Source organism: Pogoniulus pusillus, chromosome 1, assembly GCF_015220805.1.
Source record: "Pogoniulus pusillus isolate bPogPus1 chromosome 1, bPogPus1.pri, whole genome shotgun sequence".
In the NCBI taxonomy this organism is placed as follows: domain Eukaryota; kingdom Metazoa; phylum Chordata; class Aves; order Piciformes; family Lybiidae; genus Pogoniulus; species Pogoniulus pusillus.
In genome coordinates, this window is record NC_087264.1 from 4,145,719 (window position 1) to 4,168,036 (window position 22,318).

General features: G+C 52.8%; 2 protein-coding genes across 2 annotated transcripts; both read right to left on the reverse strand.

Annotated features, from left to right (window-relative positions):
- Window positions 1-13,392: 13,392 nt before the first annotated feature.
- GPR135 (G protein-coupled receptor 135) lies at window positions 13,393-16,055 on the reverse strand. The gene has a single exon (XM_064152731.1). It carries the CDS (start codon window positions 16,012-16,014, stop codon window positions 14,734-14,736), a length of 1,281 nt encoding a protein of 426 aa, XP_064008801.1. The 5' UTR covers window positions 16,015-16,055; the 3' UTR covers window positions 13,393-14,733.
- A 2,196-nt stretch (window positions 16,056-18,251) lies between these two features.
- On the reverse strand, window positions 18,252-22,242 carry L3HYPDH (trans-L-3-hydroxyproline dehydratase). Its single transcript, XM_064152742.1, has 5 exons — window positions 21,666-22,242; window positions 21,208-21,377; window positions 20,794-20,916; window positions 19,402-19,539; window positions 18,252-18,710 (listed from the first exon to the last, which is right to left on the reverse strand). Exons 1-5 carry the CDS (start codon window positions 22,207-22,209, stop codon window positions 18,585-18,587), a joined length of 1,101 nt encoding a protein of 366 aa, XP_064008812.1. The 5' UTR covers window positions 22,210-22,242; the 3' UTR covers window positions 18,252-18,584.
- Window positions 22,243-22,318: the final 76 nt, after the last annotated feature.

Here is a 22,318-nt window from a genome sequence, read left to right on the forward strand (position 1 = left end):
AAAGCTGATTTGGGGTTTTTTTGGGGGTTGTCGTTTTCTTTTTTAATAATGCCAAAAAAGAAAAAAAAAAGGAAAAGGAAAAAAAAAAAAACCCAAACCAACCCCCCCCTCCCCCCCCCCCAATAATAATTTGTAAGCTGAAGTTATATATGTCTTGGACTTGATTAGCTTTGTAGTGACCGAGGTAGTCTGTTAGGTGCAAGGATGTCAGTAGTGTTAGGTAGCAGGAGATGCTGTGTGATGTTCTGAGACTGTACATTTTCTAAGATGGCAACATGCAATAAAGAAAAATGATCTCGGTGAGTGCCCCTGGCACAGGTGCGAGTTATTTTGGGGGGCGGGGGGGTGGAAATAAAGAGGTTCCTTAAGGATTGAGACAGGTGGTGAAGAAAAGGCGCTTGCTGGTTGCGCTTCTTCAGGTCTGTTTGCAGTTGATGCTGGGGTTGGCTACACCACTTTGCTCACCTCGCTGCTTTGATGGGATCATAGGATGGTAGGGGTTGGGAGGGATCCAAAGAGATCATCGAGTCCAGCCCCACCTGCTGGAGCAGGACAATCCTATCTAACACAAATTACAGAGGAACACATCCAGGAAGGGACCCAAAGAAATCCTCGAGTCCAGCCCCCCCCTGCTGGAGCAGGTCAATATTATCTAACACAGATCACAAAGGAACACATCCAGGAAGGGACCCAAAGAGATCATCGAGTCCAGCCCCCCCCCCTGCTGGAGCAGGTCAATATTATCTAACACAGATCACAGAGGAACACATCCAGGAAGGGACCTAAAGAGATCATCGAGTCCAGCCCCCCCCTGCTGGAGCAGGACAATATTATCTAACACAGATCACAAAGGAACACATCCAGGAAGGGACCCAAAGAGATCATCGAGTCCAGCCCCCACCCCTGCTGGAGCAGGACAATATTATCTAACACAGATCACAGAGGAACACATCCAGGAAGGGACCTAAAGAGATCATCGAGTCCAGTCCCCCCCTGCTGGAGCAGGACAATATTATCTAACACAGATCACAGAGGAACACATCCAGGAAGGGACCCAAAAGGATAATCGAGTCCAGCCCCACCCCTGCTGGAGCAGGACAATTCTATCTAACACAGATCACAGAGGAACACATCCAGGACAGGACCCAAAGAGATCATAGACTCCATCTCCCCTGCTGGAGCAGAACAATATTATCTAACACACATCACAGAGGAACACATCTAGGAAGGGACCCAAGGAGATCATCCAGTTCAACCCCCCTGCCAAAGCAGGACAATCCTATCTAACACAAATTACAGAGGAACACATCCAGGAAGGGACCCAAAGAGATCATCGAGTCCAGCCCCCCCCTGCTGGAGCAGGACAATATTATCTAACACAGATCACAGAAAAACACATCCAGGAAGGGACCTAAAGAGATCATCGAGTCCAGCCCCCACCCCCTGCTGGAGCAGGACAATTCTATCTAACACACATCACAGAGGAACACATCCAGGAAGGGACCCAAAGAGATCATCGAGTCCAGCCCCCCCCCGCTGGAGCAGGACAATATTATCTAACACAGATCACAGAGGAACACATCCAGGAAGGGACCTAAAGAGATCATCGAGTCCAGCCCCCCCCTGCTGGAGCAGGACAATATTATCTAACACAGATCACAGAGGAACACATCCAGGAAGGGACCCAAGGAGATCATCCAGTTCAACCCCCTTGCCAAAGCAGGACAATCCTACCTGGCACAGATCACAGAGGAACACATCCAGACAGGCCTTGAAAGGCTCCAGAGAAGGAGACTCCACAACCTCTCTGGGCAGCCTGTGCCAGTGCTCTGGGACCCTTACAGGAAAGAAGTTTCCCTTGTGTTGAGCTGGAACCTCCTGTGCTGCAGCTTACACCCATTGCTGCTTGTCCTATCCCAGGGAGCAGTGAGCAGAGCCTGTCCCCCGCTCCTGACCCCCAGCCCTCAGGTACTTATAAACATTGATCAAATCCCCTCTCAGTCTTCTCCAGACTAAGCAGCCCCAGGTCCCTCAGCTTCTTCTCATCAGGCAGTGCCATCCTGTCCCCATTGTAGCCCTCCGCTGGTCCCTCCCCAGCAGATCCCTGTCCCTCTTCAACTGGGGAGCCCAAAACTGAAGGCAGTATTCAAGATGAGGTCTCAGCAGGGCAGAGAGGGAGGAGAACCTCCCTTGATCTGCTGGACACACTCCTCCTAATACACCCCAGGATCCCATTGGCCTTCTTGGCCACAAGGGCACACTGCTGCCCCATGGGTAACTTGTTAGCCAAGTTTTGCTGCTTGCTTGGGTTTCATAGAATTGTTCTGGATGGAAAAGACCTGTAAGATCAGTCCTGGGACCAATCCTGGGATTAATCCTGGGATCAGTCCTGGAACCAGTCTTAGAATCATAGAATCAACCAGGTTGGAAGAGACCTCCAACATCATCCAGGCCAACCTAGCACCCAGCCCTATCCAGTCAACCAGACCATGGCACTAAGTGCCCCATCCAGACTTCGCTTTAACACCTCCAGGGACAGTGACTCCACCACCTCCCTGGGCAGCCCATTCCAATGCCAATCACTCTCTCTGCCAACAACTTCCTCCTAACATCCAGTCCTGTTCAACATCTTTGTGGGTGCAATGGACAGAGGCAATCAGTGCACCCTTGACCAAATTTGCTGATGACACCAAGCTGTGTGGTGCAGCAGCCAGGCTGGAGGGAAGGCATCCATCCAGAAGGACAGGCTGCAGAGGTGGGCACAAGCCAACCTCATGGGGTTAAACAAGACCAAATGCAAGGTCCTGCATCTGGGTCAAGGCAATGCCAAGCACAAATCCAGGCTGGAGAGCAGCCCTGAGGAGAGGGACTTGAGGCTGCTGCACCACACAGCTCAACAGGAACCAGCAGTGTGCACTTGCAGCCCAGAAAGCCAAGCAGAGCCTGGGCTGCATCAGGAGAAGTGTGGCCAGCAGGGCCAGGGAGGTGATTCTCCCCCTCTACTCCACACTGGGGAAACCACACCTGGAGTACTGCATCCAGTTTTGAAGTCCCTATTACATGAGATTCCTCTTGCAGAGGGAGAAGAGACAGGAGGATGCTCAGAGGGCTGCAGCAGCTCTGCCGTGAGCACAGCCTGAAAGAGTTGGGGTTGTTCAGTCTGGAGCAGAGGAGGCTCCCAGGTGACCTTCTTGTGGCCTTCCAGGATCTGAAGGGGGCCTCCAGCAAAGCTGGGGAGGGACTTTTTAGGCTCTCAAGGAGTGACAGGACTGAGTGGAATGGAGCAAAGCTGGAGATGGGGAGATTGAAACTGGAGATGAGCAGGAAGTTTTTGAGCATGAGAGTGGTGAGAGGCTGGACTGGGTTGCCCAGGGAGGTGGTTGAGGCCCCATGGCTGGAGGTGTTTAAGGCCAGGCTGGCAGAGGCTGTGTGCAGCCTGCTCTAGGGTAGGGTGTCCCTGCCCAAGGCAGGGGGGTTGGAACTGGCTGCTCCTTGTGGTCCCTTCCAACCCTGACTGATTCCATGGTAGTTTTTTTTTCAATCAAGACTTGAGAGGACAAAAAAGCCTACTATTATGCAAGCTTCCTAGACCACAAACCCTTCCTCAGGGCTGAAACAGCTGCATCTATGGCCTGAAAACATAAAGCTGAGATACAGAGGAAAGGGGTCTAGGGTGGGTGCTATACTGCACCAGCAGCATTGTGCTGTGTGAATCCATGCCACCAGGAGCTCAGATCCACTGATGGCCTGGCTGGCTGGGTTTTCACCTGAAAAAGGCATTCTGTACCCCAGATCTTGTCTACACCCCCCAGTTAAAGCAGCAGAGGAGGTTATGCTGGATGGGCCAAACTTGCCCAGACCCACTGGTGCCGGGGGAGCTTCTGGGCATGGCACCACTCCTGGAGGAATTGCCCTATAGGGCCACCCAGGTTGGTAGCATCAAACCTGCTGAGCCAGCCTTGCCTGTGCTCCACTTCAACCCAGTGGCTTTCCCAGTTGTCAAAGGCTGGGCCAGCCGGGAGCTCTGCCTGAGCAAGGAGTGTCAGGTGTCATCTCCTGCCCTCCACCTGTCATCCCTGGCACCACGCCCCGGCTAGGAAAAGATGAGTCAAGAGGCTGGGGAGGTGACCTGATGCAGACAAAGCACTGCATGCAAAACTCAGCTCAGTGAGTAGGGCAGAGGTGACTTGTCGGGGAGACATGGGACTCCCAACCCCCCTGGCAGCACTGCCTCTGGTGCCTCTTTTGTGCCACTGACCAGGGGCTGAAGAGTCATAGAATCATAGTATCAGCCAGGTCGAAGGAGACCTCCAAGATCATAGAATCAGTTAGGGTTGGAAGGGACAACAAGCATCACCTAGTTCAAACCCCTCCCTGAAATGGCCAGGGACACCCTACCCTAGAGCAGGCTGCCCATAGCCTCTGCCAGCCTGGCCTTAAACACCTCCAGCCATGGGGCCACCTCCCAGGGAAACTCATTCCAGGGTCTCACCACTCTCATGCTCAACAACTTCCTCCTCACCTCCAGCTTTGCTCCATTCCCCCCAGTCCTGTCACTCCCTCACAGCCTAAAAAGTCCCTCCACAGCTTTTTTGGAGGTCCCCTTCAGATCCTGGAAGGCCACAATGAGGTCACCTGGGAGCTTCCTCTGCTCCAGACTGCACAGCCCCAACTCTTTCAGGCTGTGCTCACAGCAGAGCTGCTGCAGCCCTCTGAGCACCCTCCTGGCCCTGCTCTGGACACACTCCAGCATCTCCACATCCCTCTTGTAATGGGGACTCCAACACTGGATGCAGTACTCCAGGTGGGGTCTCAGCAGAACAGAGCAGAGAGGGAGAATCACCTCCCTGGCCCTGCTGGCCACACTTCTCCTCCTGCAGCCCAGGCTCTGGTTGGCTTTCTGGGCTGCAAGTGCACACTGCTGGCTCATGCTGAGCTTCTCATCCAGCAGCACCCACAAGTCCGTCTCCTCAGGGCTGCTCTCCAACCACTCATTGCCCAGCCTGGATTTGTTCTTGAGATTGCCTCAAGTCATTGAATTCCATTTTCCCATAATATTCTTCTGCAGCCCACATTCCAGCATCTGCTTACAATCCTCTGCTCTCAGTTATGCTCTCAGTTCAGCTATGGCTCTGCAGGAGGAGTGGGACACAGGCACTGTATATTTGGACAATAGCAAGCACAGCTGCTCTATGCCAGGATTATTCCATCCATCACAACAGCAAGTCTGGGGGACAGAGGACACTCAAGCAGAGCCATAGTCTTGCAGCCTGACCCAGCGTTTTGGCTTTCCAGAGTTCTGCTGCAAGCAAAGCGTGGCCACAGTGTCACCCAGTGCTCTACCTGGGCTTTGGGCTCCTTGGGGTCCTGGAAGCTTTTCCATTTGCTTCAACTTGTGCTTGTCAATCTTAGAATCATAGAATCATAGTCAGTGGAATAAGGGAATAATCATAGAATCATAGAATCAACCAGGTGGGAAGAGACCTCCAACATCATCCAGGCCAACCTAGCACCCAGCCCTATCCAATCAACCAGACCATGGCACTAAGTGCCTCAGCCAGTCTTGAAGACCTCCAGGGACGGTGACTCCACCACCTCCCTGGGCAGCCCATTCCAATGCCAATCACTCTCTCTGGCAACAACTTCCTCCTAACAGCCAGCCTAGAGCTACCCCAGCACAACTTGAGACTGTGTCCCCTTGTTCTGTTGCTGCTTGCCTGGCAGAAGAGACCAACCCCACCTGGCTACAGCCTCCCTTCAGGTAGTTGTAGACAGCAATGAGGTCAGCCCTGAGCCTCCTCTTCTCCAAGCTAAACAACCCTTCACACAGCTTTGTTTTGCCAGTTTCTGTGGCTCTGTGCAGAGCATCTCCTAGGCTCAAGTAAGAAATGCCCAGCCTTGTGCATCACTCAGCTCCCCATCTCTGCCTGAGACCCTTTTGGCTGTGAAATCAGTGCGAAGCACTCAGGCGAGCCCTAATTTCTGCAGCAAATCTTTCCAATGTAAAGAGCAGGGAGATCACAATTTGAGTTACATTTTCTGGAAGGAATCCACAATTCAGCTGCTGCACTCAGAACTTGGCCTGACCTCAGGGCCAGTATTATTAGCAAATGTTCTGTGAAATGCACCAGACTGAGCACAGAAGCCACAGGCGCAGGTCAGGCAGGAGCACAAGTGCCACAGCACATCAGAGTTCACTGCAGAACAGAAGTGACCTGGTTATACAGATGACTTTTTTCCTCCTGGTGCTAAGATTTGTTCAGAGGATGTTTTTAGGGTTGGGTAAGCAAACTGACCTGGTTATTCAGGTGAATTTTCTCCTCCTGGTGCTAAGATTTGTTCAGAGGATGTTTTTAGGGTTGGGTAAGCAAACTGACCTGGTTATTCAGGTGAATTTTCTCCTCCTGGTGCTAAGATTTGTTCAGAGGATGTTTTTAGGTTGGGTAAGCAAACTGACCTGGTTATTCAGGTGAATTTTCTCCTCCTGGTGCTAAGATTTGTTCAGAGGATGTTTTTAGGGTTGGGTAAGCAAACTGACCTGGTTATTCAGGTGATTTTTTCCCTCCTGGTGCTAAGATTTGTTCAGAGGATGTTTTTAGGGTTGGGTAAGCAAACTCACCTGGTTATTCAGGTGAATTTTCTCCTCCTGGTGCTAAGATTTGTTCAGAGGATGTTTTTAGGGTTGGGTAAGCAAACTGACCTGGTTATTCAGGTGAATTTTCTCCTCCTGGTGCTAAGATTTGTTCAGAGGATGTTTTTAGGTTGGGTAAGCAAACTGACCTGGTTATTCAGGTGAATTTTCTCCTCCTGGTGCTAAGATTTGTTCAGAGGATGTTTTTAGGTTGGGTAAGCAAACTGACCTGGTTATTCAGGTGATTTTTTCCCTCCTGGTGCTAAGAGTTGTTCAGAGGATGTTGTTAGGCTGGGTAAGCAAACTGACCTGGTTATTCAGATGATTTTTTCCCTCCTGGTGCTAAGATTTGTTCAGAGGATGTTGCTAGGTTGGTAAGCAAATTACATCTATGTAGTTGTGAGGAAATTGCTGGGTGAACGATTTAAGAGGAATTCATCTTGCTGCTTTTGTTCATATCTGTTCCCTGAGGGGTTTTTAACCTGTAGGATTCATCCAGGGAGTTTCATTCCTCACCAGCTGTAGCATCACCATCTCCCCAGCTGCCTTCTGTCAGGGTAGGGTGGGCTGGGCCAGCCTGGTGCTGTCAGCCTAGGAGCCAGCCCAGTGCTCACTTGGGGACAATTTCCACCTTGTCTGAGTGTGCACACTTCAGTGAAGCCCTCTGGTTAAGCCTCTGGGCATAAATCTAATCGTTCAAGCCATCAATACTGCTGGCAGAAGCAAGTGGAGAGATTCCTGCTGCCTTCAGCCAGGCCCCAGGAGAAGCATCCTCCAGATGGAAAAGAGCAGTGCTGACGAGTTCCATTCACAGCATCCACTGCGAGTGCTGTCTTCCTAAATTATCTTCCCAGAGTCACCCCCACACTGTACCTTTCTGCTTTTCCTTACAGTGGGGACAAGGAGGATAGGATGGCTCCATGTCTGAAGGGAAAGCACTCACAATGTTTGAAGCATTGGGGTTTGCAAACACCATTAACTCCCTGTGATGGCTTGGGTGTTCCTCACCCCCCCACACACACTTTGGAAATCACCCAGACTAGACTCAGCCAGCTCTGGGAATATGAATGAAGCTTCTATTTACAGCTGGCACAATATACAAGCAGAGATTTACAGTAGATACAGTTATAGACAGAAATAGACAAGGTAAAAGGTAATGCAGAAACACAACAGCCCTCCCAGAAACCTGAGTCCCCAGGAGGGGCTCCCAACCACCCCTTCACCTTCCCTTACCCCTCTCAACCTTATCCCAGTCCCAAGGAAGAATGGAGGTTTGGCCAGGGGTTAGGAAGCAAAGTGGATTAGTCCAAAATGCAGGTTAGAGAGTAAGAAGTAGCTCAGCCAGCAGCAGAGGAGAAGAGTGGTTGTCTATGCTTTTATTTCTTGTTCCTATACATCTCAGCAGGCCTATGAGTGAAGCAGACATCACCATTGTTTTCCTTTCACAGCCTGTAATCTAGTTCTTCTCACCAAAACATTCTAGCCTGATTCAAACTAGCACACTCTCTAGTGTGCACAGCAATAAAAACCTGGCTGACAAAAGCTGGAAGCCTCAGTTAGACCAAAGCTTTAAAACCAAACGTTTTTCAGCTCATGATGCTCTTTAGATGTTCCCCTCTTTATTAATTTCTGAGCTGACTATGGAATGACTTTTGGAATGGGTTGCCCAGGGAGGTGGTGGAGTTGCTATGCCTGGAGGTGTTCAAGATGTTGAACAGGACTGGATGTTAGGAGGAAGTTGTTGGCAGAGAGAGTGATTGGCATTGGAATGGGCTGCCCAGGGAGGTGGTGGGCTCGCTGGAGATGTTGAAGCAAAGCATGGCTGAGGCACTTAGTGCCATGGTCTGGTTGATTGGACAGGGCTGGGTGCTAGGTTGGACTGGATGAGCTTAGAGGTCTCTTCTAACCTGGTTGATTCTATTCTATTCTACTTTATTCTATTCTATGGAAGAACGAAGGGTAAAAACAGTTTATAAAGGCAAAGAAAACCAGAGCATAGAATGAAAATTAAGGAGCTCAATTATTCATAGAATCATAGAATCAACCAGCTTGGAAGAGACCTCCAAGCTCATCCAGTCCAACCTAGCACCCAGCCCTATCCAATCAACCAGACCATGGCACTAAGTGCCTCAGCCAGGCTTTTCTTGAACACCTCCAGAGACAGGAACTTGCTCCTCAGTTAATGTTGTGGGTTTCTGCCAGTGTTTACCTTTTTGAAACCATCTGAACCTGGAGGAGCTCAGTGCCAGTGAGGCAAAAACTTGCACCAACAACAGGCAGCTCCTCTCAGAGTAAAAGATTTTTCCTTTGCTGGATCATAGTACTGTGTTCAGTTCTGGGCCCCCCAGTTTAGGAGGGACATTGAGATGCTTGAGCGTGTCCAGAGAAAGGCAACGAGGCTGGGGAGAGGCCTTGAGCACAGCCCTACGAGGAGAGGCTGAGGGAGCTGGGATTGGTTAGCCTGGAGAAGAGGAGGCTCAGGGGTGACCTTATTGCTGCCTGCAACTACCTGAGGGGTGGTTGTGGCCAGGAGGAGGTTGCTCTCTTCTCTCAGGTGGCCAGCACCAGAACAAGAGGACACAGCCTTAGGCTGCGCCAGGGGAGATTTAGGCTGGAGGTGAGGAGAAAGTTCTTCCCTGAGAGAGTCATTGGACACTGGAATGGGCTGCCCGGGGAGGTGGTGGAGTCGCCGTCCCTGGAGCTGTTCAAGGCAGGACTGGACGTGGCACTTGGTGCCATGGTCTGGCCTTGAGCTCTGTGGTAAAGGGTTGGACTTGATGATCTGTGAGGTCTCTTCCAACCCTGATGATACTGTGATACTGTGATACTGGGACAGCTGGATTCAGCTCATCTTTTATGATAACTCCAGAAGACTGTGGGCATGTTGGTGCACTGCTTCCCCCAGTACAAACACCTTGAGCCAGGCTTCAGGACTTGATTGCTGACTAAGCTGTGAGTACCAGCACAGCTCCTCCAGGTGGGCTGGCAAGACATGCCATCAGTTGTGGCTATCACAGACTAACACAGAAGTGCATGGGTTTAAGGCTGATCCAAAAATCCACCCCTGAGGTGTGTGGAGCTGAGCACAAAGTGATGGTGACAGCAGCAGAGCAGGGACACCACCAGCCCAGGAAAAAATGCTGGGGAGTGTTATCACCTGCCTTCTTCTGGCAGTGTTCCTACAGATGAGGGGAAGGGTCTTTGTGAGAGAATCATAGAACCAACCAGGTTGGAAGAGATCTCCAACATCATCCAGGCCAACCTAGCACCCAGCCCTGTCCAATCAACCAGACCATGGCACTAAGTGCCTCAGCCAGGCTTTGCTTCAACACCCCAGGCACAGCGACTCCACCACCTCCCTGGGCAGCCCATTCCAATGCCAATCACTCTCTCTGACAACAACTTCCTAACAACATCCAGACGAGACCTCCCCCAACACAACTGGAGACTGTGTCCCCTTGTTCTCTTGCTGCTTGCCTGGCAGAAGAGCCCAACCCCACCTGGCTACAGCCTCCCTGCAGGTGGTTGAAGACAGCAATGAGGTCTGCCCTGAGCCTCCTCTTCTGCAGGCTGCACACCCCCAGCTCCCTCAGCCTCTCCTCACAGGGCTCTGCTCCAGGCCCCTCCCCAGCCTTGCTGCCCTTCTCTGGACACCTTCCAGCACCTCAACATCTCTCTTGAATTGAGGGGCCCAGAACTGGACACAGCACTCAAGGTGTGGCCTGAGCAGTGCTGAGCACAGGGGCAGAATAACCTCCCTTGTCCTACTAGCACAGGATATGACAGCACACACTATCCTGTGACAGGATGCCACTCTTCTCTGAGTCCCCTGTGCTAAATTTCCTCTGGCTTCAGTCCCAGCCTCCTGGGATCTTTGTGGCTAAGCAGATCATTCATCACTTCCCAGCTATACTAACTGCACTATGGGATTTGTGCTACTTTCACTTTGATTTCCCCAGGGGCCTACTCATTTCATGCCACTGAGAGCAATTTCTAGTCTGTGTCTCCTTGTCACTTCTCCTCCTGCTTCTCACAGTGGTGATTTCCTAGGAAAAAAATCACCTAGCAACACAGAGCTGTTCCCAGGCACTTCAGCTGGCGGTTAAGTAGATGCTCTGAGACTCAGGCAGTGTTCTACCAGCAGCACAGCATTAGAAACCCCATTGCCTCTGCAAGCTGGAAACAGCAAGAGAGCTGGCCAGGGTACAGGCAGCACCTCATTCTCCCACATCTGGCCCCAGCCAAGCCACTGGGATTCACTCTGCTTATCCTGGCAAGCTCACTACTTGCAGCACCAGAGCAGCACAGCACAGCTGGGCATGGGGTCACCCAAGCCTGCATCCTACTGTGGGAATTGTTTAGTCTGGAGATAAGGAGGCAGAAAGGAGACCTCACTGATGTCTACAGCTTCTTGAAAGGAATCACAGAATCATAGAATCAACCAGGTTGGAAGAAACCTCCAACATCATCCAGGCCAACCTAGCACCCAGCCCTAGCCAGTCAATTAGACCATGGCACTAAGTGCCTCAGCCAGGCTTTGCTTCAACACCTCCAGGCACAGAGACTCCACCACCTCCCTGGGCAGCCCATTCCAATGCCAATCACTCTCTCTGACAACAACTTCCTCCTAACATCCAGCCTAGACCTCCCCCACCACAACTTGAGACTGTGTCCCCTTGTTCTCTTGCTGCTTGCCTGGCAGAAGAGACCAACCCCACCTGGCTACAGCCTCCCTTCAGGGGGTTGTAGACAGCAATGAGCTCTGCCCTGAGCCTCCTCTTCTGCAGGCTGGAGTCGCTCTCCCTGGAGGTGTTGAAGCAAAGCCTGGATGAGGCACTTAGTGCCATGGTCTGGTTGACTGGCTAGGGGTGGGTGATAGGTTGGCCTGGATGATCTTGGAGGTCTCTTTCCTCTGGTTGATTCTGAGTCTATGTGGAATGCAGCAGTCCTGGAGGTGGAGGGGTTGAATTCGTTAACAGATCACCAGAAAGGCTGTGCTGGCTGCTTGGATCTCTGCTGGCACCTACTGGACATGGAAACCAGCACCAGTGCTGACAGAGAAGCAGGGAAGTGGATCTCATCCCCGTGATCTGGCAAAGAAATCTCAGAAAGAGAAATAAAACCACTAACATAAGCATGGAGGTGAGGTGTGGAACTAGATGATCTTTAAGGTCCCTTTCAACCCAAACCAATTTTTATTCGACTCTATGAACTACAACATTCTGTCTTCGCCTGCAGTCAATACTACACAAGGCTGATGAGTATTGAGCTTGGAGTTTTCCTTGCTTCTGCTCTCACTGTGTTACAGAACACTGGAATTTCTGCTGAGGACTGTTGTTGTGTCCCTTCTCAGAAGGCAGAACCCTGTGGGCTTTTCTTTGCTATCTTCTGGACTGTACTGAAAGATTTCTATGGATCATATAGTGCAGGGCTGCTGCAACTCAGACAAAAGCTCCTGAAGTTGTTCACATGTCAGAGTGCTCTGTGTGTCAAATTAGTCTACATTCATCTCCTCAGCTCCACCTGCCAGCTACTCACATGAGGGTTAAATCTAACTTTGCCACTCACAAACACCTCTCACTTTACACTAACCAAGCACAAGCCCTACGAGGAGAGGCTGAGGGAGCTGGGATTGGTTAGCCTGGAGAAGAGGAGGCTCAGGGGAGACCTTATTGCTGTCTACAGCTACCTGAGGGGTGGTTGTGGCCAGGAGGAGGTTGCTCTCTTCTCTCAGGTGGCCAGCACCAGAACGAGAGGACACAGCCTCAGGCTGTGCCAGGGGAGATTTAGGCTGGAGGTGAGGAGAAAGTTCTTCACTGAGAGAGTCATTGGACACTGGAATGGGCTGCCCGGGGAGGTGGTGGAGTCGCCGTCCCTGGAGCTGTTCAAGGCAGGGTTGGACGTGGCACTTGGTGCCATGGTCTGGCCTTGAGCTCTGTGGTAAAGGGTTGGACTTGATGATCTGTGAGGTCTCTTCCAATCCTAATAATACTGTGATACTGTGATACTTTGCTGTGGAAGGGCAGGTATGCAAGAAATACCTGTGCTGCCCTTCTGACGAGTCACTAGTGTGAGCGGTGACCTCACTGATGTCTACAACTCCCTGAAGGGAGGCTGTAGCCAGGTGGGGTTGGTCTCTTCTCCAGGCAAGCAGCAAGAGAACAAGGGGACACAGTCTCAAGTTGTGCCAGGGGAGGTCTAGGCTGGGTGTTAGGAGGAAGCTGTTGGCAGAGAGAGTGACTGGCATTGGAATGGGCTGCCCAGGGAGGAGTTGCCATCCCTGGAGGTGTTCAAGCAAAGCCTGGATGGGACACTTAGTGCCATGGTCTAGTTGGTTGGCTAGGGCTGGGTGCTAGCTAGGTTGGGCTGGATGATCTTGGAGGTCTCTTCCAACCTGCTTGATTCTATGATTCTATGGTAGTGCTCACTTGCTGCCAAGTAGTGTCTGCGGAAGGCTGTGTGTTTTCTGGACAGCCTCTCTCACAGTACAAACACACTGCTCAACTTGCAAAACCCAGGATCTGCAGGGCAAAGTACTGATGCTGAGAAGTAGTCAGGGGTCAAACCTTTTCCTCGGGGACTTCAGGAGCATCACAGAAGAGAATTACAGCAACACTCACAGCATGGAAAACAGATGCACTACTCTTTCACAAACAGTTAGGGCTGTCTTTACCATTATTCCTTTGGCCATTTTTTACACAAGTTCCCTACTCAAGGCTGGACTGAGAATGACAAGAGGCTGAAACACTTCTGTCTCCTGCATAAACACAATTTATTTCTTGTCTCACAAAATCATGATGCTATGTTGACCTGGGTCACAAAGATTTAAAAAGGCAGTAGAACAGTAACGTTACAACCTTGAAGCCTGGACAAGGGAAAACATTGTCTGCCTTCCACATTTAATTCTGGCAAAGACAAAGGAAAGCCCAACCTTAGTTTTTTGATTCAAAAGATTAATTTAAGGCTTTAGGCCTTTGGACAAAAACAAAAGTACTGATAAATTCATACAAATTCAAGCCATGCAACTGCACTTCCATGGTGTTGTTTTCCTTTTTCTAATGGCAAACAGAGCTGATTTTTACACACTTCAGATTACTGCTACCAACACAACAGCATCTCTTCCCTTCATATACACATTTTCACAGGCTTAAAGAGCTCATGAAGAGCACATGGTGTTGCTTTACCTCTCCTTTCAGATACCTCTCTCATAGGGCTCTCCTCTAAGCATGATTAAACTCGTTAAGACATGTGAGCCACTTCGGATGAGCTCAGAAAGAAGATGCACACCTTGTGCACAAACTCAGTCTTGTGCACACCCTGTGCACAAACTCAATCTACACCCACATCCTTTTCCTTGGTCTGTCTGAAAAACTCATTTCTCACATTCATAGCATTGAAGCAGACTGCACCTGCAAAGAAAAAAGAAAGACACAAAAGAAAGGCTGCTCAAATTCTGACAACTGAGGTTTCGTCTTCTTTTTACTTCCCCCTTGGTATCACCCATCTTCACTTTCAGAACAACTACTGGCTTGCTGTGCCTGAGAGTTTAGAAAATCATCAGAACTGATGGCTTTTTCAGCCTGTCCTTGGTGACTATCAGCACTTCCACACACAACGGGTTAAAGCCACAAAACTGCCACGATGAGGCTTTCACAGTGGGCTCTTTTCAGTGTCTTCCAGCTGCCAGTGCTCAGCTTTCAATTGTTTTTTGGCACCTAACAAAACACTCACACAATCGGTCCGGGCTGTATTTGTGTGTCTGTCTCCTAGTTCTGCTGTGGTGCTTTCTGCAGGCTTGGGGCACTGAATCGTTCTGGCAGACAAGTTCTTGTGCTGGCTGGGCTCGGTGGCTATCACCAGTGGGTCAGGCCCGCTGAAGGGAGACCTCCTTTCCCTTTGGAGCTCTCGCTGCGTGCAGACTGAGTCACCAAACCAGAGTTCACGTAATGGAGAAGAAACTACACCATGGCTCAGAGAATCCCATCTCTCTGGTTTGCTGGTAGAATGGCTACAAAGGGCTGCAAGTGCCAGGGCTCCTTTCATTTCCACAGAGGTGACCCTGGAGCCACATGGCCTCAATCCCATCCTGGATGCCTGCCTGTTCAGAGGCTGGTATCGACAGCGTCTGTCTTTGCCTGCAAGGCGGCCTCAGAGATGGTGTCTGGTTGCCCATCCCGACAGAAGAGTACAGCAGGGTTCTTGCAGGCCCACATGGCCACCTCACCCCCACTCGCTGGGCTGGAAGAGGATGGGGCACTGCCTGGGGGGCCACTGTGCCGGTTGATGTAGCGCTCCCGGACACGGTCAGCCTGGCTCCGGGACAACGGCAGGCGACCCGGGACTGAGAGGTAGGCTGCCACATTGTTCCTAGTCCTGTAGCCCCCCTCGCGGCTGCGCCGCAGCAGCACAGAGATGTTGGGGTTGCGGGCGGCGTAGATGAGGGGGTTGATGGCTCCATTGGCCCAGGCCATCCCGCTGGCTATGGTGTCCATGGTGGGCGAGAAGGGCAGGTGGCCGGCGGCAGCAGCCAGCCCCAGGATGCAGTAAGGACCCCAGCAGCAGATGATGGAGACGATCATGATGAGGACGGTGGTGGCCGTGCGCATCTCCCCGTAGGCGCGCAGCAGGTGCCCGTAGGTGGTGAGCGGCCGCACCCGGCTCTCGGCCAGCCGCACCGCCCGGCAGATGTTGTAGTGGCAGAAGCACATGAGGGCGAAGGGCAGGAGGTAGCAGAGGATGATCAGGGCTGCGCCGTAGGGCGGCCCCAGCCGGGAGGAGCCCCAGGGCAGCACGTAGACGCAGCGGTGGGCTCCGGGCTGCGCCTCCCGCTGCCCCTCACCCGCCAGCCCGTACCAGGGCCCGGCCAGGGCCAGGGCAACCAGCCAGACGGCCGCCAGCAGCTGGGCAGCGCGACGGCGGCCCATCTTGTGTCGGGGCTGGCGGACGATGGCGCAGTAGCGGTCGAAGGAGAGGAGGGCCATGGTGAGGGTGGCGGCGACGCCCAGCCCGGCGTGGAGGGCGGCGCTGGCCAGGCAGAGGCGCTGGCCGAAGAGCCAGGTGCCGGGAGGGCGGCTGAGCAGGCTGAGGAAGGCCAGGGGCAGGCAGAGCAGAGCGCCCAGCAGCTCCGACAGCGACAGCGAGAGCACGAACGCGTTGGTGACCGTGCGGAGCTGCCGGTGCCGGGCGATCACCAGCACTACAGCCCCGTTGCCCAAAGCCGACAGGGCGAAGATAAGCAGTAGCGCCAGAGCCTGCGAGGCCAGCGCCGCCGCAGACCACCCCACCGCCGCTCCCGCCGCCGCCGCCGCCGCCGCTCCGCCGCTCTCGTTGCCTCCGCTGCCGCGGGAGAGGTTGCCCGGTACGGCCGCTGCCGCCGGCTCCATACGCAGCCGCACGCCCCGGCCCACGCCGCGGCCGCAGACGCTCAGCCTGCTCGCCCGCCGCCCTCCCCGTCCGCCGCGGGCAGCGGCGGTCCTGCCAGTCGCTGACGTCGCCGGGCAGCCGTTGCCTGGGGAACCGGCCCGGCGCGACTCGCTCTGCGACCCGGGGGCGGGAGAGCCCAGCTCTCACGGCTGGGCTGGGGACAGGGACGCCCACCCGTTCCCCACGCCGGCACCGTCCCCGTCCCAGAGCCGTGGATTGGTCTTCGCAACTCCTCTTCTCCTGGTCGCTGTCTCCTCACAGCTCCCTTCCCTCACACAGCCCCACACCGCCCATCGCCAGGGGCTGGAGGCAGCGAACCCCAGGCACTGGCAGAGGCCAGGACCACCCCCGATCTTCTCCAGCCTGGGGCCTGGCCAAGGAGCCCCGCGTGAAAAGCAGGACCCTCTCTTCCCACTCAGCCACACTTCCCCCTAAGTGAAAGACAAGTAATAGGGATGTGGATAGTGAATAGGTCATAAAGGCTGGGAGCCGATTAATGGCTGAAGAGCTCCCAACTTACCTGTGCTGGGCGTTGTGATTGCTGCCCTAGCTCTCCCCCAGGAGCCAGAACGGGAGGCTGATCTCAAAGTTGATCCTGCAAGTACTGCATCCAGTTCTGGAGCCCCTATGGCAAGGATAGGGACATGCTGGAGTTTGTCCAGGAAAGGGCCACAGGGATGATCTCTCCTATGGAGACAGACTGAGAGAGTTGGGGATGTTCAGTCTGGAGAGGAGAAGGCTCTGAGGAGACCTTCTTGTGGCCTTCCAGTATCCGAAGGGAGCCTATAAGAAAGCTGGGGCGGGATTTTTTTAGGATAGAATTATAGAATCAACCAGGTTGGAAGAGACCTCCAAGATCATCCAGTCCAACCCAGCACCCAGCCCCATCCAATCAACCAGACCACGGTACCAAGTGCCTCAGCCAGGCTTTGCTCAACATCTCCAGGGACAGCAACTCCACCACTTCCCTGGGCAGCCCATTCCAATGCCAATCACTCTCCCTGGCAACAGGGAGATGTCAGGTTGTGATAGGATTTGGGGCAATGGAGCAAAACTAGAAGTGGGTAGATTCAAACTGGATGTTAGGAAGTTCCTCACCATGACAGTGAAATGCTGGAACAGGTTGCCCAGAGAGGTGGTGTAAGCCCCATCCCTGTAAGTCTTTAAGGCCAGGCTGGATGGGGATCTGAGCAACTCAATCTGATCTAGTGTGAGGTGTCCCTGCCCACAGCAGGAGGGTTGGAGCTAGATGACCCATGGGGTCCTTTCCAGCTCTGACAATTCTATGATTCTAAGTGTGTCACTTCACACCCACTTGGACCAGAGGCTGTGCAGGATTTATCTGGGGGTTGCAAGAAAGCTGGGAGCAAGATCCCCAGATACCAGCCTAAACCCAACTCTGTTAGCAGTGCAACTGTTGTCTGAATGAGAGGGTTTCTCTTTCTTCCTATTCCAAAGTTACAATTTTCAAGTTGACCAAAGAAATTCCTTCCAGGCTCTTCTATGCCAGTATTTTCCAGGCTCTCCAGTGTGACTTGCTCCCTTCTGTTGCAGGAGCTACTGGGCAGAATCATTCTCATTTTCCTGTCTCGTTTTAACAAGGAACATTCCCATGAGTGTCTTCAATAAGTAAAAACTTTTTTTGTCCAGAGACACGGTGGAAATTAACAGGCCATAAGTGGCCTGAAGCTCTACGTGCCAGGGTTTGGTTTGTTTTTTCCACCAGCAGTCATCCCTTGTAAGACTTCAGCAAAGGAAGCATTGAATGCACTCTGCTATGCAATCTGCCCCCGAGGCCAAAATCATCAGTAAACAACTAGCAATCAAAGGTCATAATGGCTCAGACTTTCAAATACAGCTATGCCTGTTGAAAGTTAACCACAAGGTATTTGCAGCCAAGATAAGCAAGGTTTAGGAAGGTTTAGGGAAGCTGTGTGGTATGCACATGAAGTAGGAAGTTCTCAGCAAATACTTGCATCCTGCCCCAGGATGCAAGAGGCCAAACAAGTGCAGTGAAAAAGGGGGTGTCTGGACAGGCCTGAGCAGGGCAGACCAGGGAAGATGAGGCATGAGACAGAGCAGTACAGCCAGCTGAGACAGAGGCATCAAGGATGAGCAGCAGGCAATTCAACCCAACAGCCATGACACACTCAGCAGAGTCCTGGAAACAAGACTGTAAGGGAAAACAAGGATAAACTTAGTGTTTTCAGCTGGCATTTAATAGGAATCTGCACTTGGAATTAGTACCTTGCAGACCTAGAGAAGGCACATAAATTTGAAGATAACTCTCTGTGATCAGGTCCACTTTCTTATGGCTTGCCAGGGCAGCCTATATGTGCTAATGACATTACACCCCATAGGCTAAGCACAACAGAGGAATGCAGCTTGCTACCTCGAGACTAGGCAGATGCTGTCACACTACCAAAGGCTGCTCCTCTGGCATGTTGCAATGAGTTGTGTGGAGGAGAAGACAAACGTGTGGGCTGGAGAAGCACAGAGCCATCAGTGAGACTTTGCCCAGTGGCTCAGATCACCTGAAGAAAAAGCCATGTTTCAGTGAGTCCTCCTCTTCGACAGTGAAGGTAGCTGTACCAGTGTAATAGGCTTCTCCTGAGACTTCAACGATGACAGCATTGTAGTCCCCAAATCTGGCCTCCTGCAAAGGGATTAGGATCAAGACAGAGGCAACAGGATGTTCTCTACTCTGCCAGTGCCACAAAATGTCATCTCTACCTGACATTGATCCAGTCACCCCTAAGTGCTCTGCCCTGCCCAAAGTCTGCAGCAGCCCTTTTACTGTCTCACCTCACCTGCACAAGCTTCACACCTGCACAACTACTACTGCCCTTACTCTGAGCTCAGGAGACCCTGGACTGCCACACCATTTGTTTGCCTCAAAGGAGGCTGATGAGCTGGTGGCTGCTTACACTCAAAGACCAAGTACTCCCTGGGGCATATCCAGACCTTCACAGCCATGTGCTGACAGATGCCATGTGGCAAAGGCAGGGGACTAAGCCAGGAATCCACCCTTTGCTGCCGCTGAGAATGGTCCAGACTGATTTATCTACATCAGCACGGTAGGTATTTCTCACCCCAGTACTTTCCTGATGGCCAAGAGAGGCTTTGCAGGGAAGCCATTCAACAGAACAAGGTCTTACTGTTCCTTACTCTGTAATAAAAAATCTCCAAGTATGAGGCCTGTGGAAAGGCAAAACGCCCAAGCACCTCCCTCCTTCCACACACCAGGCACAGAAAAGCTTTTCTGCTTCTCCACAGAGCCAAGGCAGCAGCACTTTTCCAGCAGTCAGTCCTCAAGACAGAGGGAAAGTTTAGCACGAGCCACTTGCCTTCACTGCTTTCCCAGTGAACAAAGACCCTGTTGTGCTGCTCCGGAAGGTTCTGGTCTGATTCAGCTGGATGAGTCCCTTATGGTACTGCAAGGCGATGCGAGCTGTCACACCTGAACCTGTTGGACTTCGATCAACCTACGTCCAGAAGAGAAGATGAACCATCTCTAGCATTTTGGGGTTTAATAGAAAGCAACATTGTTCCTCTCGGTTCTCTTTGCCACCTTTCTAACCCTGTAGCCCAGGGTTTTGCAAAGAATGCAGATACACCACAAATGAGAAGATCAAATAAGCATGTTTGGGGTACTTTTAGGTTGTGATTAGCTCTGACAAACTTATCATAGAATCATAGAATCATCCAGGTTGGAAGAGACCTCCAAGATCATCCAGTCCAACGTAGCACCCAGCCCTGTCCAATCAGTTAGTCCATGGTACTAAGTGCCTCAGCCAGGCTTTTCGTGAGCACCTCCAGGGACAGTGACTCCACCACCTTCCTGGGCAGCCCATTCCAATGCCAATCACTCTCTCTATGAAGAACTTCCTCCTAACATCCAGCTTACACCTCCCCTGGCAGAACTTGAGACTATGTCCCCTCAGTCAGGGTTGGAAGGCACCACAAGTATCATCTAGTTCCAATCCCCTGCCATGGGCAGGGACACCCTACCCTAGAGCAGCCTGACCACAGCCTCAGCCAGCCTGGCCTTAAACACCTCCAGCCATGGGGCCTCAACCACCTCCCTGGGCAACCCAGTCCAGCCTCTCACCACTCTCATGCTCAACTTGTTGAGATGAATGAGCTAATAAATATTGAGGTTGTTTAGGGAGCACTCGATAACTTCCCAGCATCACAGCAAAATGAGAGGTGCTGAGGCCACCTTCCCCATTCTCATGCATCAGGGTGGGACCATTTCTCTTTACACTGAGAGAGCTGCTGGCCAGCCTGGTTTTTAAAACCCTCCAAACACACAGCACTGGCCAGGTTACGAGGTGATTTGTCCAAATGCTCCACACTCCTCACTGCTTGGAAGTCCAAACAAAACTTCCCCTCCTATTTACATGTACTTTATCCACTGCAGACAAGGATCTTTTGCTCTGTTTATTCCCAGCAGCTGTTTCCTTCATTAGTACTTCAAAGACATGCTCTATGTCTGGGATCCTGTCTCAGCCCTAAACTCCTGGGAGATGCCTACCTAAGGCACATGGGTATGAACCTTTTTAAAATGCCACCATCTGTGATGCACAGATGTATTTCTGTCACTGGGACCTAAATCAGTATGTGTTAAGTGACCCTCAGAACCAATTTTCAGTGTGCAAACCAAGAAGCAGCAGAACTTTCCCCCTCATCTCTGCAGTGGATGTATGAAGGGGAAAAGGTGGTGCCCATTTCTGTACCTGTTCATCTGCAAAGACACAAATGTTGGTGGTGGGCTCCTCGCTAAAGGCATCTTTCCCATCTGTCAGTATGGTGCCGTAGAGGAAAGCCAGGTCTTCACTTACAGGGTGATGAAGCTTGAACTGGGAACAACACAGACAGATTCACCAATTCTGTCAGCATTTTGTGCAATACATTCCTCAAGCCCTGAGGAAAGGGACAAGGCCACCACTGCTTCTCCAGTAGTGGAGATGGATGCAGCTAAGGTGAAGCAAGCTCTTTCTCACATCTTGGTGAGGCTGGAGGAGGACTCTGACAGTCGTGGTGCTGGAAGGATAGGCCTCCCACCCCGAATCTTAGGGGAATAAAGGATCTTGGTCTGGCACAGTCACACTAGGGGCAATACAGTGGGGTACCAGAGTGCTCCACCATACCTGTTGCTTCGCTGCTTCTGTCACCATGCTCGCCGCACTCACAAGGTCTCTGGTCTTTGAGGAGTGCACATCGAGGCCCAGCTGCTCAGCGCTGAGGAAGGCATAGAAAGTGCCACCGTAGCCAATGTCAATCATCACCTTCCCATGACCAGGAACATCAATGGCCACGTCTGGGTGAAAAAAGGGACAATGGTGAAAAGGAGATGCCATGGGGAGCCATGGGCTCACAGGGAAAGGAACCCAGCCACATGCAGACAGGGGGGCAGGGACAATGCTGGCAGGGAGTGCTCCCATGCCAGAGAGCAGTTATGTGACACACGATCCCTGACAGCCTCTGAAGAACATCAGAACTGGCACGGGGTCTGACAGAAGCCGTTTAGCCAAGCCACCAGCCCCCAAACCCAGCACGGTCATGACCAATCCTTCCCAAAACCCAGTGCAGCAGGTTCAGTGCCCACCGGTGGCGGCAGCGAAGGCAGGCACGCTGTGGAATCGGACCGGGTTGCCGCTACGGTGGCCATCCCAGGGCACGAAGGCAGTGACGGGCCCGCAGGGGCAGTGCAGGTGGACGGCGGTCTCGGGGCAGCTGGGTGCCGCCACCAGCCCGTAGTCGAGAGCGAAGCGGCCGAGAGCCATGACGGCGTGGCCGCACATAGCGCTGTAGCCGGCCCCGTGCAGGAAGAGGGCCGCCAGGTCGGCACCGGCAGCGGCCGCGCCACTGCGCACCACCACCGCCCCGTACATGCCGGCGTGGCCCCGCGGTTCATGCATCAGTGCCCGCCGCATGTGGTCCTGCGTGGCCGCCACTTCCCGTCGCAGCGACAGCAGTGACAGTCCGCGGGCTGTCACCGCCTCCTCCGCCGCCTCTAGCCGCGGGATAATGCGCAGAGGCTCGCCGCCCGTGTGCATCTCCACCGTCTGCAGCACCAGGCCCGAGGGCGAGTGAGGTGGCAGCCGCCGTCCCGCACGGCCGCCGCCGCTACCGCTCTCAGCCTCCGCCATCACCCCGGACCAAGCCACGGCAGCAGCACGGAATCCCCGCCCCTGCCCGGCCAGCCCCGCCCCTGCCCCGGCCAGCCCCGCCCCTGCCCGAGCCGCGCCCCGGAGGCGG

Bases quoted from the DNA above. Each gene is read 5' to 3' on its own strand.
- L3HYPDH (XM_064152742.1), bottom strand. From the start codon at position 22,209: ATGGCGGAGGCTGAGAGCGGTAGCGGCGGCGGCCGTGCGGGACGGCGG. The intron at 21,378-21,665 runs GTGGGCACTGAA...TTTTTCACCCAG, and splicing joins TGCCTTCGCTGCCGCCACCG to ACGTGGCCATTGATGTTCCT. The intron at 20,917-21,207 runs GTATGGTGGAGC...TGTTGTTCCCAG, and splicing joins CAGAAGCAGCGAAGCAACAG to TTCAAGCTTCATCACCCTGT.
- GPR135 (XM_064152731.1), bottom strand. From the start codon at position 16,014: ATGGAGCCGGCGGCAGCGGCCGTACCGGGCAACCTCTCCCGCGGCAGC.